Genomic DNA, 19,069 nt, shown 5'->3' with positions numbered 1-19,069 from the left:
AGTTAAAAAAATCTATATGCAAAATTTAATCTTAAAATTTGTTTAATTTTCAGTTATGGTGTTCTCGTATAATCGAACTTATAGACAGACAAAATATTTCTGATTCGATTTCATCCAAAATTTGATAACAGCAACTACAAATTTGGTATAAAAACCACAAAGGTATATCATTCAGACATAATTCCAAAATAAAATTTTTGCACCTAGAGAGATCAAAAACTAGGAGATTCTTAAAAAAAAACTCCTATTGAGAATTATAACAGTACTTCTCTGTTATAACTCTGAGACAATAACAGTACTTCTCTGTTATAACTCTGAGACAATAACAGTACTTCTCTGTTATAACTCTGAGACAATAACAGTACTTCTCTGTTATAACTCTGAGACAATAACAGTACTTCTCTGTTATAACTCTGAGACAATAACAGTACTTCTCTGTTATAACTCTGAGACAATAACAGTACTTCTCTGTTATAACTCTGAGACAATAACAGTACTTCTCTGTTATAACTCTGAGACAATAACAGTACTTCTCTGTTATAACTCTGAGACAATAACAGTACTTCTCTGTTATAACTCTGAGACAATAACAGTACTTCTCTGTTATAACTCTGAGACAATAACAGTACTTCTCTGTTATAACTCTGAGACAATAACAGTACTTCTCTGTTATAACTCTGAGACAATAACAGTACTTCTCTGTTATAACTCTGAGACAATAACAGTACTTCTCTGTTATAACTCTGAGACAATAACAGTACTTCTCTGTTATAACTCTGAGACAATAACAGTACTTCTCTGTTATAACTCTGAGACAATAACAGTACTTCTCTGTTATAACTCTGAGACAATAACAGTACTTCTCTGTTATAACTCTGAGACAATAACAGTACTTCTCTGTTATAACTCTGAGACAATAACAGTACTTCTCTGTTATAACTCTGAGACAATAACAGTACTTCTCTGTTATAACTCTGAGACAATAACAGTACTTCTCTGTTATAACTCTGAGACAATAACAGTACTTCTCTGTTATAACTCTGAGACAATAACAGTACTTCTCTGTTATAACTCTGAGACAATAACAGTACTTCTCTGTTATAACTCTGAGACAATAACAGTACTTCTCTGTTATAACTCTGAGACAATAACAGTACTTCTCTGTTATAACTCTGAGACAATAACAGTACTTCTCTGTTATAACTCTGAGACAATAACAGTACTTCTCTGTTATAACTCTGAGACAATAACAGTACTTCTCTGTTATAACTCTGAGACAATAACAGTACTTCTCTGTTATAACTCTGAGACAATAACAGTACTTCTCTGTTATAACTCTGAGACAATAACAGTACTTCTCTGTTATAACTCTGAGACAATAACAGTACTTCTCTGTTATAACTCTGAGACAATAACAGTACTTCTCTGTTATAACTCTGAGACAATAACAGTACTTCTCTGTTATAACTCTGAGACAATAACAGTACTTCTCTGTTATAACTCTGAGACAATAACAGTACTTCTCTGTTATAACTCTGAGACAATAACAGTACTTCTCTGTTATAACTCTGAGACAATAACAGTACTTCTCTGTTATAACTCTGAGACAATAACAGTACTTCTCTGTTATAACTCTGAGACAATAACAGTACTTCTCTGTTATAACTCTGAGACAATAACAGTACTTCTCTGTTATAACTCTGAGACAATAACAGTACTTCTCTGTTATAACTCTGAGACAATAACAGTACTTCTCTGTTATAACTCTGAGACAATAACAGTACTTCTCTGTTATAACTCTGAGACAATAACAGTACTTCTCTGTTATAACTCTGAGACAATAACAGTACTTCTCTGTTATAACTCTGAGACAATAACAGTACTTCTCTGTTATAACTCTGAGACAATAACAGTACTTCTCTGTATACTTCGTATATGTGAAAGCAAACTACTATAAATTCACGAAATTACTTTCAAAGAGTGTTTTTCGAATTTATAATTTATCTACAGTATTTTATTTATCTGTGGAAACAAAATATGTAGCATGTATAGTCATAACCAGCTCCAATTTTATTATTGACAAGTTTGGATAATCTGAAATTAAATCTATTACACGATATTCTTTTAGACATATAAAATGCGGTTAGTTCGGCACTTATATTAGAAATATAAAATGTATGCTTATTCACTTAATTAAACGATTTAAATATGAATATTATATATTTCAGCTTTATTAAAGTTATTGAGCTGTAAACGCAATTAGATTTTGAACCGATCAGATTTCATTCTCTAGGGATAGAAAATTTTCCATTAAATTTGATACCAAATACACTGATAAAATATTCCAGACACTGAGCAGACAAATGTGATTGCGAATCGTCTGGAAACTTTTTCAATCCTGTTTCAGAGTCAGAAAATATGAATACTTTAAAGAAATGTATGCAAGTTCTTATGTCAAATCATTGTTCGGAATTTTCTAGGAGAATCTATGTATCAGATATTTAAATATTCTGTAAATTTCCCCGCGCCAAATAAATGACAAAGATGGAATATTCGGCAGGTCTCTTATTAAATTCCCGCCAAAACTGAAGTTCTTCGAACATGAAAGGATTTCTCGCGTTCGCCTTATAAATCGCGTGCCTTTTCACTTCACATCGGTTCTAATAAATCGATTGAAATTCTGAGAAAATTCGAAAATTGCTGCGTTGCTGATAATGCACGAAAAAGCCCCTGAAAAGCCACGAGAAAAATATTCCTTCCATTAAGTGAAGCTACTAAATCATTTGGGCCTTGATGAATTAGCACTATCGAGAAATGGCGGAAGAAAAATAATAAAATTCATGGCAGCGGCTTCGCAAGAATTATTAAAAGCACTGCAAAGTAATTATTCGAGACTTTTCTGAATTATGATGGAATCCCCGAGTTAAAAGTTATATCTATGAGGACATTCATTTGGCTGTTCTGTGATGGGGAGATTTTTTTCTAGTGCTTTTAGCAAATAAAATATGGAGGCTGGGTATATGCAATTGTAATGACTTAAGTAACTAAGAGAATTAAATTATATACATGCTGTTTTAATTTCATTCTTTTTTCTAAGCCACCTTCCTTGATTTAAAATGTTAATTACTTGCACATGTATAAAATATGCATGAAAAATTACAGAACGGAAAAGAATCAGACATTAGGATTCAGTGAATATCGATGCATTAAACAATCCAAACTTGGAGACAAGGAGAGTTCTGTTTTACTACTGTTGCCCATTTTTACATATAATTATTTTGAAATGAAATAATCTAAATGTAGGAAATCTGAAATGGGATTCTGATTCTTATATTCAGGTAGTAACCCTATTTCAGACCAGATTCATCAATGAAAAAAAAGATAACTAAATGCACAATACTTTTACATTACGATAAAAAAGATTACCCAAAAATTGCATATATAATAAGTACTATTTTTAACAAGTACTATCCTATTGATGTTGACGGAAAATATCATCAGTCTGATTCAACATTTAGCTCACATAGTCTTAGTGGAAATAGGTGGCACAAAAAAAATGCGAAAATCATAAGAAAGGATGGGAACACTAATTGGATGAGCTAGAGAGTGCTGCTGCTAGCCAACGCTGCGGTGGATTTCACAAGTCATTCCAAATTCCGAGGGTCTATAAAGAACATGCAGGAGTCTACAAATGCTTGATGGATATGCCAACATGATGAATTTACATATTTGATATATATGCTAACTTTGCCGAAAGAATCCATCACTATTGCAGATATCAATGAAAAACCTGATATTTTCCAAAAAGTTAAACAATCCATGAGCCGTAACGGTAAAGGGTGCATGTACTTGCGTAGTAAAAATTCATTATAATTTATGAAATTGAATAAAAAAAATCATTTAGTTAAGATTTCAGAAATTTAATGCATTCTCCCACTCATTCGGTCAGTGATTTCCGGTCATTATTTTGCATTCGTCTACATGTTTTCAACCTGATTAAAAGTTCGTAATCTGAATTACACATCACTTGATGTATATTCCATTATTACATTTGTTTGACAATGCATTTTCATTCTCGTCATTTAAATCTCCTTTAAATCACCTTGTTTATTTGCATAAGAATTACCATTCTGTCTGATTAAAATATTAGTTTATTCCATGCACAATTAGATTAAGCAAAAATTTTGTTTAATCTTACTGAGTATTACAAATTCTTTTTTTAAAATGCAGAATTATTCAAAATATTTGACTTGATTGCAAATGATGCTAAAGTTCTTGTAAATTATGATGCGAGGAGGATAAGGCTGAACACAATATAGCAGCAATTTAAAATTAATGTAATAATTGCACTTAGACTCATCTTGGATACTTGGACAGCACCCATGCAGTAATCCAGTTAATGCAAGACACTGTCAAACATATTCGCATTCATTGATGCGAATTCGATACTGACATGTATATTCTGCATGTGACCTCTTAATAGTCTGAAATTATCTTTTGTGTCATCATTTCTTTGGGACGTGCCATAGACTTTGTCAGGAAGTCATCATTGCTTGTATAGTAACCGAACTGAAAATAACCGTAGAAAATGCTTCACATTGTGATAAGATGTTCTAAGGGTGTCTTCCTTGTGGTCAAAAGAATCGTCATATATCAGATATTACGAACGTTTCCTTTTAAGTTAAGATCTTTTTTTTTTGAAGACTATATAATCATTTGCATTTAATTGCTCGAACACTTTTTTTCTTGTAAAATTCTTTCTCTTTATTTCCCTTTAAACTGCAGCTTTTTATTTTAATTTTAATATCACTGCATCTGTCATGTATAATTGAAAATCTTAGCGATATCTGTTAAGCAAAATCAGGTTAAAAAACACCCCGTTACTTTGTTATACTTCATTATCAGATGCTCAAATTCAAATTTATATTTTAACATCAAGCAACTCGGGAACTATTTAAATGTTTAAATTGACTGATTTATCGATTATGCGACTAAATCAAAGCATGAATAGAAATTATGTTATCGTAAACATTTTATTTATATTTTCTTTACACAATTTTATTGCAAAGATCAAAAAACAGATGTCTTCAACTTTTAATGTTTTTGCTAATTCATTATATTCACCATTCACGGACCAAATCGAAGATTGTTAGTATTTTCCTCCAGCATTTTTTTTATTTGGTTTTGCATTTCTTTCTGTTAGTGGATAATTGCTTGTTTCAATCCAATTTTAGGTTTATTTTTGATTTGAATGTTATGAATAATGAATATACAATAGAAAAGAAATAAAATTTGTAATATTATATATTTATATCTAAAGTATACAACAAATAATATATTTTAAGAGCTGTACCAGTGTGCATGAGAATTTATACTAAACTTTCTTTAGTTAGTCTGCAACATTCACATTTCAAATACTATTAACAGGATAATAAGCCCATCTAGAAATGCATCTTTTAGTGCAATTCGTAATACATATATTATTCGTTATAATAAAATTCTGCAATAACATTGTGAAAAATATGCGATTTACATATAGGAATTAGATGTGTTAGTTTAAAGAATATCCATCTTTATAAAGACCTCTGCTATGCAAATATCACCCTTATATTAGGAAATGCGAGAAAATTCCGAAAAAACGCTTCATTTAAAAAAAAAAAATACTTAACTTTTTTTTAATGTTTTATTTAAATCCCTCCTCACTTTTTTATATGACTTCAAATATTATCTGCACTCTTCTTAGATATAATATACAAAAATGTTGGTGAAAATCTCAAATTAATCCCCTTGGAGCCGAGAAAAGCATCTGCAGACATCGTTCCTGGCTGCCATAGCAACTGAACCTTAAACGATAGAACAGGTGAGTCTACTGGAAGTTGTTGACTCACCGAGTCAGGATTAGAGAAATGGAAGTAGAAGAGTATTCCGGGCAAATTTGCACAGGATAAACTTCGCGGGTCTTTAACGGTGAATTAATATTTTTATTTTAAATATCGCACAGAACCAACAGTTGATGGTATTGGAAAATTTCCGAGAGGAATTTAATATTGTCCCTTGGGATTTGTAACTGTATTTAATAGTCTATGCATGAATTTTAAAATATAAAAATCATTTCAAATGCATGTATATGAAAAATGAGAAAATGTATATATCATGCATAACATTTAAAAATAATATTAATGGTTTCAAGAAGTTATGTAATGGTTTTAAATAATATTTTGTGAACCCTTTCTGTGGCCGTGGGAAGTATGCTTTCCACTACATTTATCAATCTTTGTATGAAATTATGTAGGTTGCATAAGTTCTGACACATTTTTTTAGAAAGACAGAAACTTAGATGCTTTAGTTCTTTATCTCACACAAATGACGTGTCTTGATTTGTTACTTAATTATTAATTAACCAAATTAATTAATAAAATTGAATTAAATTTATCTAATAAGCTAAATGAATCCCTTTTCTTATTCTAATTTCAAGTCTAAAAATATTTAAACATAATATGACTAGAAAAAAATGGCCCTTTAAAGGGTTAATAAATAGGGTTCCATTCTTAATAATTAATACATAATACTAATAATAGGGTTTCTTAATAACTAATTTTCAAACCCATTAAAAATCAACATCCTCTTACAAATTCAAAAATGCCTTGAATGAAACAAGGAATAATTTGCTGTTAAAAAGATTTTAAAATCTGTATCATTATACTTATTTTTAAAGACAATTCCGGTCATATTAGTCATATTCAGTAGAATGGTTTTGAGATACTAACAAAAACTAAAGAAAAACGTTCTACTCTTTAGTAGTAGAAACTGACTATGAAAATCTAAGTTTTATTACTTATTCTTTGCGAGGAAACGACGTCTATTAATTGGCGGTTTTTCTACAAAATGTATATGGCACTCATGACATTTAAAAATACTATTAATAGTTTTAAAAACAGTTACAAAATATTTTCAAATAATATTTGTTAATAAATAGGGTTCTATTCTACTCTTGATTTAACTAATTTCCAAACACATTGCATATCGGCATGCCCTTATGAACGCAAAAATGTTTTAAATGAAACAAATAATTATTTGTTGCTAAAAAAAAAATTACAAAATCTATATATACTTATTTTCAAAAGATAAATCCGGTCATATTAGTTACATTCAGTAGAATAATCCTGATACAAAAGCATTTTACTCTTCAGTGACTGAAGACATGAAAATTTAAATTTTATTATTTTAGGCCAATCAACGGTTTCTACAAGAAATAAATGTTCACTGATTAATTTTTTTATGTGGTGGCCATTGAGAGGGTCTAAAAATTATTAAAATATTGTATACATTTTATTCTCCTATCACTCCTACCGGGGAGTACCTCAGAAATGAGTATGTGGTGACGCTTTATAAGCCAGATAACAGCTACGAGACATGAGAAATTTCTTTTGTCTAGTGGTCTTGTTACTCGGCTACGAACCCAAAGGTTGCGAGTTCGATCCTCGCCTATCGCCAATAGCTACATTGGTGACCCGATGACGCAAATTACGCAAACCTTCATACAACTGTTGTGGCGCCCTCTACCAGCAATAAATAAAAAAAATGAAGCTGATAAATAATCAGCCAATAAAAAAAAATGAAGCTGATAAATAATCAGCCAACAACAACAAAAAAAATGGATAAGGCGCAACATCCAATATATCACCACTAATAACAGCAAAAACAGGACAAAAAATCGTTCGTCTCACCTCCGACGCACTGGAGGGGGAGTAATGTGGTGACGCTTTATAAGCCAGATAACAGCTACGAGACATGAGAAATTTCTTTTGTCTAGTGGTCTTGTTACTCGGCTACGAACCCAAAGGTTGCGAGTTTGATCCTCGCCTATCGCCAATAACAACAAGTATAAGAAGCTTCCTGTATGATGGTTGGTTTTCGCCACCCGAGTAGGTATAGAAATGGTGAGGGTCGGCAACTTCTTTCCGATGGCGGGACGTGCTTCCCACGGAAAGGATTGTACCATGGCCGGAAATGTCCTATAGAACTCATCATTAAAATTTAATCCGAAAGCTTTTGATTAGGTGTGGAAGAGTAGCCTTGTGTGGTTATTCTTCTGTCAAAGAAGGTTTATTATTCTCAAATTTTTGTAGCAGAAGAATGGATCTTCTTTGTTTAAAATTGTAGAGTACTAAAAATATTTAAATATTAATATAAGGACTAGATGGACTATATAATGAAGTCTCATAAATTTATTAGAAATAAATTCATTGCTCAAACAATGCAATTTCTTTTCATTTGAAGCCTTTTTCTAATTGAAAATAACTATCTCTTATGGATTAGAAGTTACTTATTCAGCCACTATGAGAGTGAATGTGGAATTTCTCTTAACCAGCTATAATGTAATACATATGCAAAGTTTGGACGGTACGATAATTTCTTGCTTTAATGAATGATTTTCAAATATATATATATATATATATATATATATATATATATATATACACACACACACACAAGGTTAGCAAGAAATACGTTACCCACTTCAGAGGGCTCTAAAAATGCGTTCTATTAGTCCAAATAAGATAAAATTTGAACAAAAGATAATTCTTTACAATTATTAATTTGAAAAATTTACTACAAAAATTCACCAATAGATAATGCTGTAACACAAATGGCGTTTATTTGCATATATTGAAAACGTGAAATATAATTTGAGTTACGGCGAATGTCTATTGCCATTTTTCTTTGTATAAAAGGAAGACGGATTCTGCACGAACATTAGTTTCTCCTCTGGTCGTCATGTCTACGTTGCAATTAAAAGACTGCTGGTGAAATTGTTCTACCAGAACCAACAAAACGCCGTTGCAGCTCTAAAGGAATTTCGTCGCATTAAGCAGGTACGAAGGGATCCAATGTCTCCAGGTGCCCTACGCAAGATGATGCAGAAATTTGAAAGTGAAGTTTCAGTGGAAAGTGGAGGATTCAGTGGGAGTTTAAAAACAACAGACGATGTTGGAATTAAGAAGCAGGATTGAACTTCAGACAACGGAATGAGTGTTCGAGGCTCGTCCACTTATCTATCTATTACCCCCTTTGCATTACAACAGAAGTCTGCAGATGAAGTTAAAAGTCACGATTACCGTGCAACGCCATGCGAATTGATTTCATTACACTCACAATTAAAATACACAGCAATCGGAAACGAAATGTTCTAACTGGTGATTAAAATCGTCTGCTCAGTAAATGCGAGAAATAGGTCTAAAAATCTAGTATATTTAAAGCCCTAACCTCGAGCCGCATTCGATGAGAAATCGATAAATGTCGCTAGTTAGAGACAGCTGTCAAAATAGATATTAATTACACACCAAACAAGACATTTCAGAAACATCTCCGAAACTATTTGATAACAATACAGTATTACCCCGCTTTTACAGTTTTCAAGGGAACACAGGAAGAGTGGTATAAGCTGTAAGAAGAGTAAAACCTCTTATATTTATTACCATTTAACCATAATCAGTACATACCAACAAAAAGTGCTGTAAACGATGAGAAATCATACAAGTGGGAATGTAAAAGAATTGTAATACTGCACAGCAAGAAGAAATGAGGTGGCAAATATGCGCTGAATTGATAACCACTTGCAGAGGATTCACTCAGACTAAATAAGCAGACACTGAAAATATTTTCAGAACCACCGGTTCTTAAATTTGCAACATTATCGTGAAAATGGAAACTGAGCTAAAATGCATTAAACAATAAAAGATTTTAAAAAATGTCACTTTTCAGAGTATAACAGAATAAACAAATCTAAGAACATATATGATAGTAAAATATAACAAATCGAATTATGCACGATTCAGGTCTGATACTGATATATAATCCAATATAAAAATAGCACAAAATGGAAAACTGTATTACTATATACTTTATAGTACTTTACTGTAAAGTATATAATACTTTACTATACGCATTATTTAACATATACTTTAAGTATTCATGTATTCAAAGCAGTAGATATAAAAAAAATTGGGTTTATAAAATAATAACAATAGAAAAATTTCAATAATTCATTTAAAAGGAATGGAAAATAAATAATAAATAAGATAATAAAGCAAACATTATACAGGTAAGAGGATTATCTAATTAATTCAAGAACTGAAAATTCAGTCCAAAGAAGGAAAAAGATGTATACTTAAATTTAAACACGCAGAAAATTTCCCTGTATATGTTTCGAGCAATATTTTTTTCCTCTATGTTCTATTCTTATACAAAAGCATTTCCAAAATTCCCATATTATTAAAATTATTACGAAAATGTGTTTTACTTATTAGTCAGTATTTGGACATTCAAGAAGATAATGTCCGATATTTTTCTACGTCAACTTCACAGAAAAAAATCTGACGATTATCCAAAAAAATATTTCTAATAATATCCTTATGAATAACATTATTCCTTAATTGGTTGTTAATTAGTCTTGCCCTTACGGACTCACAAATATAAAAATATTAAGGTACAAAACAGTAAGGTTAAATTTATAAATAAAAGGAATGGAAAAAATTAAGGTAAAATAACAAAAAAAATAAGTAAATAAAATAGAAAAAGATAGTAAACATTATATAAAAAAGTAAATAAAGAGAAGAAAGAAAAATACAAAAATAGAGTGAGCGTAAAAATAACTAATTCCTTCTGTAATAATATAACTTGTTTTATTTTGTATGTTAATAACATCAAATTTTTTTAGTATAAAAGTTGTTCGCTTCTACGATTATGAATTTGTAGATCTATTAGTATACATCAAAAGTAATAAAAATTGCGAGGAATAGTTGCGTAAATCTCATTTAGCTACCTTAACGTCCCACTTAAAATCAACACCAGGGCTATTTTGGGACTGACTTCGTCATTTGAACACAGATTAGATGCCGGTGACGGCGTCTGAGTTTGTCATAGCATTTTGCAAATGCGCTATTAGTCCACTCGCTGTTTGTACATTTACAATTAAAATGGTTTTTCAACAATTTTTAGTTGACTAATATTCTGAATGAGAGACATTAATGCAGTTTGATATAGTAGCCAAAAAAACTCTCAATGAAAGACAATTTAATTTTAGTAACAACTCCCTAAAATCATCATTCCAATTTAAAATTAACAAACGATAATCTGATAAAAACGTAAAAAAAAAATAAATTACTTGAAAGTTACGGTTAAATTACTTAACAACGCGAGATTCGACATACGTCATTGCAATGCTCCTTGCCTTGAATTGTTTTATAGAAAACAATATAATAAAAAGGAACCGAGACAAGTCTCAAGATAGATAGTTCTTGAACCAACTATTTACATTATCTAGGTTATAATGATTCTTATTTTGGCACTACAAATAACGATCTCTAAAATAAGCAGAGAAAACCGCAGAGATGGCATTGGTTTTATGACGAAAATAGACCAACAGAATGATAACTTCATACTAAGTCACCATTTTAAAATTTTACAAACTCAATAAAAACTTTTACCAAGAAAAAACAGTTAATTAGCATGTAAAAAAGCATTTTAAGCAAAGAAGAAAAGAAAAAAAAATACGAGTTGATTTAAGGATAGCGATCAGCCACCAATACCAAATTTGTTGTTGGTGAGTTTTTGGATGTTTGTGATAACTTCAGTGTGACTTGTAAGATTTTGGAATCTGTTCTTATGTCTTAAAAATATTTAAAATAGACCAAGGAATGAGTACAAGTATGAGTATACTGGTGGTAATTCGTTACGGTTTTAAAGAAAGCAAAAATAATAAAAATAGTATACGAGCATTAATATAAAAATACTATAATTTATGTCTTAAATTTTTATGCATCACACAGCACCGACAAATACAGTTTTTATATGAGACTTTGTTTATACATTACTTAGGTGTGTTGAAGTACTTAGCATCTTTGCAATGCAGAGATGTCTGATTGATAGGTTATAATTCATATTGTTTGCACTAAACAGACGTATTTTGCTAGAAAGGGATATTACTTCTACTTGGATTTAAAATATTTCAATTTCTAAAGATATCAAGTATGCAGATTTCTTGCGAATTCTTATTTCATGAAAAACATACAGCAAGAAAAAATTACTCAAATCCATTTAACTTTTGTTTATTCAAATTCCAGTTGAATTTTGTTTGAAATGATATTTTTTTCAGAGGCAACATTGTTTTCCAATTCCGTGACAATAACAGGATGTGGATTTTTGTCCACATGTCAATGTGCCAATCCTCCAAAAACTCGCCAAAGTTGAAGTAAGATATCATTTTGGATCGTACAAATTTCCACATACAGCAAAAAATTGTAAAATTCAATGTTGTCAACTGAATTTTATTCTTAAGTCGAACCAATGTCGTAATAGTGGATATTGGTATAAAATCCTAAAATTGCTACAAATACCCGGTTTTAATTTTTTAGAAATTGTTTTTTTTAAACCGTTTGTTTGAACTAGTTACACTTGTTTTTATACTTTTTTAAAGACATAGCATCACGAATAAATAAAAATCCTTTAGAGGTTTTTTTAAAAACTAAACATAATAATAGGATGAAAATAATAAGATATGATTAAGTCGGTAGCTAAAAGTCAAAACCCAATTGAATTCGTAAATTTTAAGACGGAGTTACAAATAATTAATCTCGTATGCAAATAGTGACAGCATTTTGTTTTTGCTTTTGTAACGCTTGTGATTGTATTTACATAAGAATTATTTATTCTTTAATATTCGACTCTTTAAGTGAGATGCATTTGATGAAATTAAAGTTGTCTATTTAGCTTAATTTTAAATAATAAAAATTGAAATCTGCTATCGTAAAATTTTATCATGTGAGAACATTTCAATTTTTGTCATTGTTTGTCTTAAGTCATTAACCAGTTTAAACAGGTTTAAATCTATTTCGTGTCTATCAGATTGCGCATGCGTCGTTATTTTCCCCATTCAAAATCATTCGTGCTTCAAAATTTTATCTCGAAGCCAGAATCTTTTTTTCCCCGAAAATCTGGTTTAAACTGATTTGGAATGATCATGTCACTGTTGTATTACGTAATCGTCAACTTTTAGAAAAGTGATGGTTTTTTTTTTTTTCTGTACTTCTTCGAGCGATTACTTCCTACGACCCTGCCTTTTATTGGCCATATAGGACAATGGATATATGGCGAACATTCGCGCCAAGTTGTAACTTTGTTGGCGATAAATCGCCAAATGTTACATTTTTTTCATTTTTTATAACCCTAAAAGCGAAAAATTGTTGCCCCAAAAGCAATAAATCGCCAATTTTCTATCCGTCATTTTGTGGCTTCAAAAACAAACTATAACAACGTGTTCTCTCTTGATAATATTCGCTTTTATAGTTGGCAAAAATAGTATTTAAAAGTTTTTTTGCTAAAAACATAATGTTATATTCTTATTTATTACTAGAATGATTCTGGCAGCATGTCTTAATTTTTAATTTCTTAATCAGAAATGCTTTTATCCCATATTAATTGTTTCCTTTTTAAATGCCCTGCATTAAAAAAATAAATTTCAAAAACAATTTCTACTCTTTTATTGATTCAGTAAGAGAATATTACTAAAACCGTTTGCTGCTAAAATTATCTTAGAAATATTTTTTTTCCAAATTCTTGCTTTCCAATAAAGAAACTTAAAACACTTCATCAATCATGCGCAACTTATTCTATTATATTCGTAATTACTCGGAGAGTTTCAGCTATTAACATTTCTAGAAATTAAAATGGCAACTCGAATCTCGCACGCTAAAAGGTTGAAAGATTTAACGGAATGAATTAGAGCTTGCAATCATCCTAAAGAAAAGCAATCGTTTGTTATTTGAAAACTAGACCAATAAAGAAATGCAATTTTAGAATCACTGCTAGTTGAGCCTCATATTACCCGAAAGATGCAGAATGAGATGGTTACCATGGTAATGAAGCGATTAGCGTTTTCTATTTATTTAATGGCGCTTTTTAAGTGGAACGAATTATAAAGCATGTGCACTTTACTCTTAAGTATTAAGCCAGAGACTCAAAAGCAAGAGTGGATAAAGAATAGAGTTCATCTAGGTCTTAAATTGCTTTCGAAAGATATTCTTTATTTTTTATTTCTATGCTTTTAAACACTTTCTGCAGGACATTAAATATAAACTTTTTCATAAACGATTTTTAACTAAAAGAAATGGCAATTTTTAAACTTTGATTTAAAAAAATATACATTATTCATGAAAGTATTTACGTGATAATATTTACTAGTTACATGAAGGTGAAAAATATTTCTTAAATTATTCTTTCATAATTTTTTCTCAAAAAGAAATGTTTCTAAAGTAGCATTTTCTTTTCTAAAAATTACATAACGCTTTATTGCCAAGTGCAACGACGGATGCACTCTAGTCAAACGTAGACAATCGATGCTTTGAAGTGAAAATGTGAAGTGAAATTTAGACGCACACACATTTTTTTTTTCTACACAGACAATAGCTTTTATATTACATAGGCAACTTTTAGCAAAATGAAATGTTTCTGAATATAGTTTGAAATAATTTTAAAAGCAATGAAACCAGATACATGTGGTCAGTTTACATAAAGGAGCTCGTGTGTACTGCATGTAAGTGTGTCGTAATTATTAAGATCTTAATTGAATTAAAAATAACCATTTTATTAGCAATGAGGTCTGAATATATTAACTCCCCAAATCATCTTAAAACTTCTAAAAATACTTTTCTACTGGCATCATTTTTAATTGGAATTAAATTGGTGGAATTTTTCGAATTTGAGCGAATTTTGGAAATAGTTTTTAAAATTCATTTGTAGTTATAAATTTTATTGCTTTGATAAAAATCACAATATCATCTTTTATTTACCTGAATTTTTACCTTAGTTATTTTGCAATTGTTAAAACTAAACCTGAGTTTAATATACTATATTATTTTTAATACTAGAAATGATAGGCAATGTTTAACCCTCCAGCTGCTTATTCTGCGATCTCCGCGGGTTGGCAGGCAGTTTATTTTTCACTGCACCCCGCGTTTTTCGCAGTTTAGTGGGTTTGTTTTTACAATTACAGATTTTTATTATGCCATATTATTGTCGTGCAATATATGGTATCAGTTCGCTTTGTTTAAAAAAATATTTGAACTTATCTTCAAACCTAGTATCTAAATACTGATTTTTAAAAATTGCGCAGTTGGAGGGTTAATAATGCAAGTCAATAGTAAGCAAGCCTATCGTATAGAGTAAATAGTTTGTAATAAAAAAAGAATCTATTACAAATGATAGAATCCAATATTATCTTAGGAGTGACTTTGAGATTTTTATAAAAGCCACTGAAATCCAAAGATTTTCGAGTATTCAAGTAATTATTTATACATCTTAAATCTGTGTATATATCGAAATAAATATATTTACTTTTTATTTTATGGTAACGTATTAAATAATTGAAAAGTCTATTTAAATTTGTCCAAATAATAATCAGAATCTAGTCAGGAATTCGAAATTTTTGAAAATTAAGATTTTGCCGTTTTTTATCAGATTTAGTCTAGCATAGTATTCTTAGGCAAATTGAGTGAAAAATATCTTCATTTGTTTTGTATAAACCGACTTTATTCTAATAACGCCTCCGGAACAGACTTTCACATTAACTCTGTCGAAACTTCCATCTGGAAGGTAATTTCTATGGTAATGACAAAAAAACAGGACAACATAGTATATTCTAAATGTGGCAAAAACTAAATCAGGACTCGGGTAACTAGACAGAAGTATCAAGTTTGTGAAAAATTCCTTAAAAAGTTTTCACAGAAGAACTTTCTGGAAAATGATCTGCAGTGAAAAATAAAATAAAATTTAATATAGGTAAAAAAGATAGCAATTTTTGTAACAAGATTTTGATTTAAGAGTAAAAATCTGGCTTTTATTTTGCATACTTTTATTTCCTTCATTCAAACCCAAGAACCTTCCAGAAAGTTGGTAGAATAGAATATGCTTCACAAATATCCCATAAGATTTCAGTAGTACAAAGAGGGGAATTATGTTCAGGAAATATTTAGTTCTCTTTCAATATCGTATTTAACTTTAAAAATTGAAATAAACCCATTAATAATTTATGATATAAAATGAAGAAAAATCTAAAAGTCTGATCTCTCCAAATCTCGTACCTATATTTCCTCTTCTCGCCACAATTCTGAAAGTTTCAAAACAAAATCATAAGCGAACGTTCGATATGCTTTTCGGGAAACCATGGCAACGCCATAAGCAAACATAGATATTGAAACATTGTCTATTATTTATTAGAATTCTATCTATTAGAATTCGATTGGCTATGATTATGATCAAATCTGACTTTTCTAAATGGCACTTAGTTTTATTTTATTAGTGAATTATTGCATTTTTTTATATAAACCATTTTGATACAGATCAAAATTAAGTTTGATCTTGCTATTCGAGGAAAAAATAAGATAAATTTCTGAAATTTATTATAATTGCATATTTTAGAATGAACTGAATGACAAGTTTAGAATAACTAGTTTAATTATTAACTTAATGTTGTGGTTTATTTAATTATCTATTACCGATTCTTTCGAAAATAACTACAGGAATTCATTTAGTCTCGATTATGGGATTTTGAACTCTGACAAGATGAAAATGAACCCAGAATCGGCATCTCAATTCCCAAACTCCCATATCATAGCAAAGGGAGAAAATTTGACCTTCAAAGGATGTAATATGTACGAAGTTCGCATAATAAGATTCTTCAGTGAAGCGTCTCAAATTCCAAACCCTCCAGTCTGTCAGCCCTTGAGTCCATTGCAAAATGCATTGTTCCGTACGAGCATCATTGGCTTTTTAAATGTATAAACAGTACTTTTGTGTAGGCATATTCTATACTTAAAATTTCTAAAGTTAGTTATTAACGTAACATCTTTTTCAAGATGGTATAGTTCGGATGGGCTTCATAGTTTTCGACCATGGTCACATGACAAAAGTAACATCTGAGCTAGCAACCCATCTTCCAAACCAATTAACCAGACATTTAGTCTCCTACAAGTTTAATGTTCACCCGGTGCACATATTGTTAGAAAATTTTTTCTCCTACAAATACCGCTAATCAATCGCAACACATTTAATCGCTATAGTTCAGCAGTTTGTTTGCCGTCTTATCCTCTAATTTCTCTTATTTGTCGGCGACTCCGACTCCTCTCACACACATAACTTTTGACGATCCACACAACTTCTTCGCAGCTTGATGGTTGGGTTGACGGGGCGCCTAGCCCCGGCAGGGGCTTATCCCCGGTAAGGAGAGACTTCACAGTGCTTTGCTGTCTATACTTTGCCGTGGCCGTCTTCGACGAAATTTGGAGATGACGAGTGTCAGGATTCATTGTGATTGTCTGATATTAGGGTGGGGGTGGGGGTGGGGGGTACGCTGCCGTTGGGCTTAGTAAGTTTTTACTGCTTGTGAGCTAGAATTGGCTATTGAGATACTGTTTAATTTGAGTTTGAAAAACTAAGGAAAGAAAAACTAAGGGGCTGAGATAAATTAAAGTAGTATATTACGGGGTCTTCTAGAGTTTGTAGATGGTTTATATTTAGGGATTTTAGCTATTGCTTCATTTTCATTCTTATCCATGTTTTTAAAGAAGTTAGTGGCTAGATTTTTAATGAATTTTTTAAGAGGGGGATAGTCTAGGCATAAGTACATATTTGTATTGGGCATGTAGTATTTCATATTGCAGAAATTTCTAATTAAGTTATTTTGCTGGCGTTCAATAAGTCTAAGATTAGTCTTGGCAGCATATCCCCACACAGGGCAGGCATAAGTTAATACTGGACGCAAGTAGGCAGAGTAAATAAGCATTTTATTTTGTCTACTCATTTTGGAGTTTCGAGAAATTAAGGGATAAAATTTACGAGTTAGGTCTCGAAACTTTTTAGCTGTGTAAATAAAGTGGGGTTTCCAAGTTAATTTACTATCTAGAATAACACCTAAATATTTGCATTCCTTAGACCACGGGACAGTTTGATTTTTAATTTTAACTGGGGAGAATTTCTTTTTACAGTTATTTTTATTAAAAACTATAGCTTCAGTTTTACTAGCATTTATTTCAATTTTCCATTCGACGAACCAGTCCTCAAGAGATTTAATATGTCGGTTTAAAGCTATGGTAATGAAATTTTGATTTTTGTTTCTAGCTAGTATTGCAGTGTCATCAGCGTACATGCACAACATAGTGTTAAATTGCTTGGGGATATCATTAATAAACAAGGAAAATAAAATTGGCCCTAGTTTAGATCCTTGAGGTACACCTGCAAGAATAGGTTTTACTTCCGAAAATTCATTGTTTATCTTGATTTTAAAGGATCTGTAACTGAGGTAAGAAATTATAATTTTGATAAGGTGTGGGGGTATGTTGTAATTAATTAGCTTGTATATAAGACCATCTTGCCAAACTCTCTCAAAAGCTTTCTGAATGTCAAGGAAAACCGCTGCAGTTTTTTGTTTATTTTCAAAGCCTTCCTCAATGAATTCTACTGCTCTAATTAATTGGTGGGTTGTAGATAGGTTACGGCGAAATCCAAATTGTTCAGGTGTTAGTATATTATGTTCTTCTAGGTAATTATTTAATCTATTGAGAATTATCTGTTCAGCAATTTTGCTGACAGAACAGAGTAGGGATATGGGTCTATAACTGCAGGGATCAGTTGGGTCTTTTCCTGGTTTTAATATGGGGATAACTGCAGCTGTTTTCCATGACATGGGAAAATATCCTAATTTGAGAATGCTATGAATTATATTAATTAAAAATTTTAGGTAATTGTCCGGAAGTGTTTTTAACATTTTGTTGTTAATACTGTCAAGGCCAGGGGCTTTTTTGATATTAAGTTTTTTAATATGATCCTTTAATTCATCAGTTGAGGGAGGGGGAATATCAATAAATTTTTGTGGCAATGAGTCGAGAAAGCCTTTGACTGTATTATTTACATTATGTTCTGTGGTGAAATTGCTCAATTCATTAAGTTGAAATTGTTTCTCAAGGCTAGCCGCCAGGCAGCTTGCTTTTTCTTTATCAGTTATTGCAATACTAGC

At 30.9% G+C, this 19,069-nt stretch overlaps 1 protein-coding gene across 1 annotated transcript in view; it reads right to left on the bottom strand.

Moving 5' to 3' along the window:
• Nucleotides 1–244: 244 nt before the first annotated feature.
• LOC129971746 (uncharacterized) overlaps nucleotides 245–19,069 on the bottom strand; it is an 82,171-nt gene continuing 63,346 nt past the window's right edge. The window contains exon 2 of the mRNA XM_056085722.1: nucleotides 245–1,927. Coding sequence (XP_055941697.1) covers nucleotides 245–1,927 — 1,683 coding nt within the window. The remainder of the gene's footprint in view (nucleotides 1,928–19,069) is intronic.

The sequence above is a fragment of the Argiope bruennichi genome, chromosome 6, assembly GCF_947563725.1.
Source record: "Argiope bruennichi chromosome 6, qqArgBrue1.1, whole genome shotgun sequence".
Lineage (NCBI taxonomy): Eukaryota > Metazoa > Arthropoda > Arachnida > Araneae > Araneidae > Argiope > Argiope bruennichi.
This window is presented reverse-complemented; position numbering and strand designations above follow the sequence as displayed.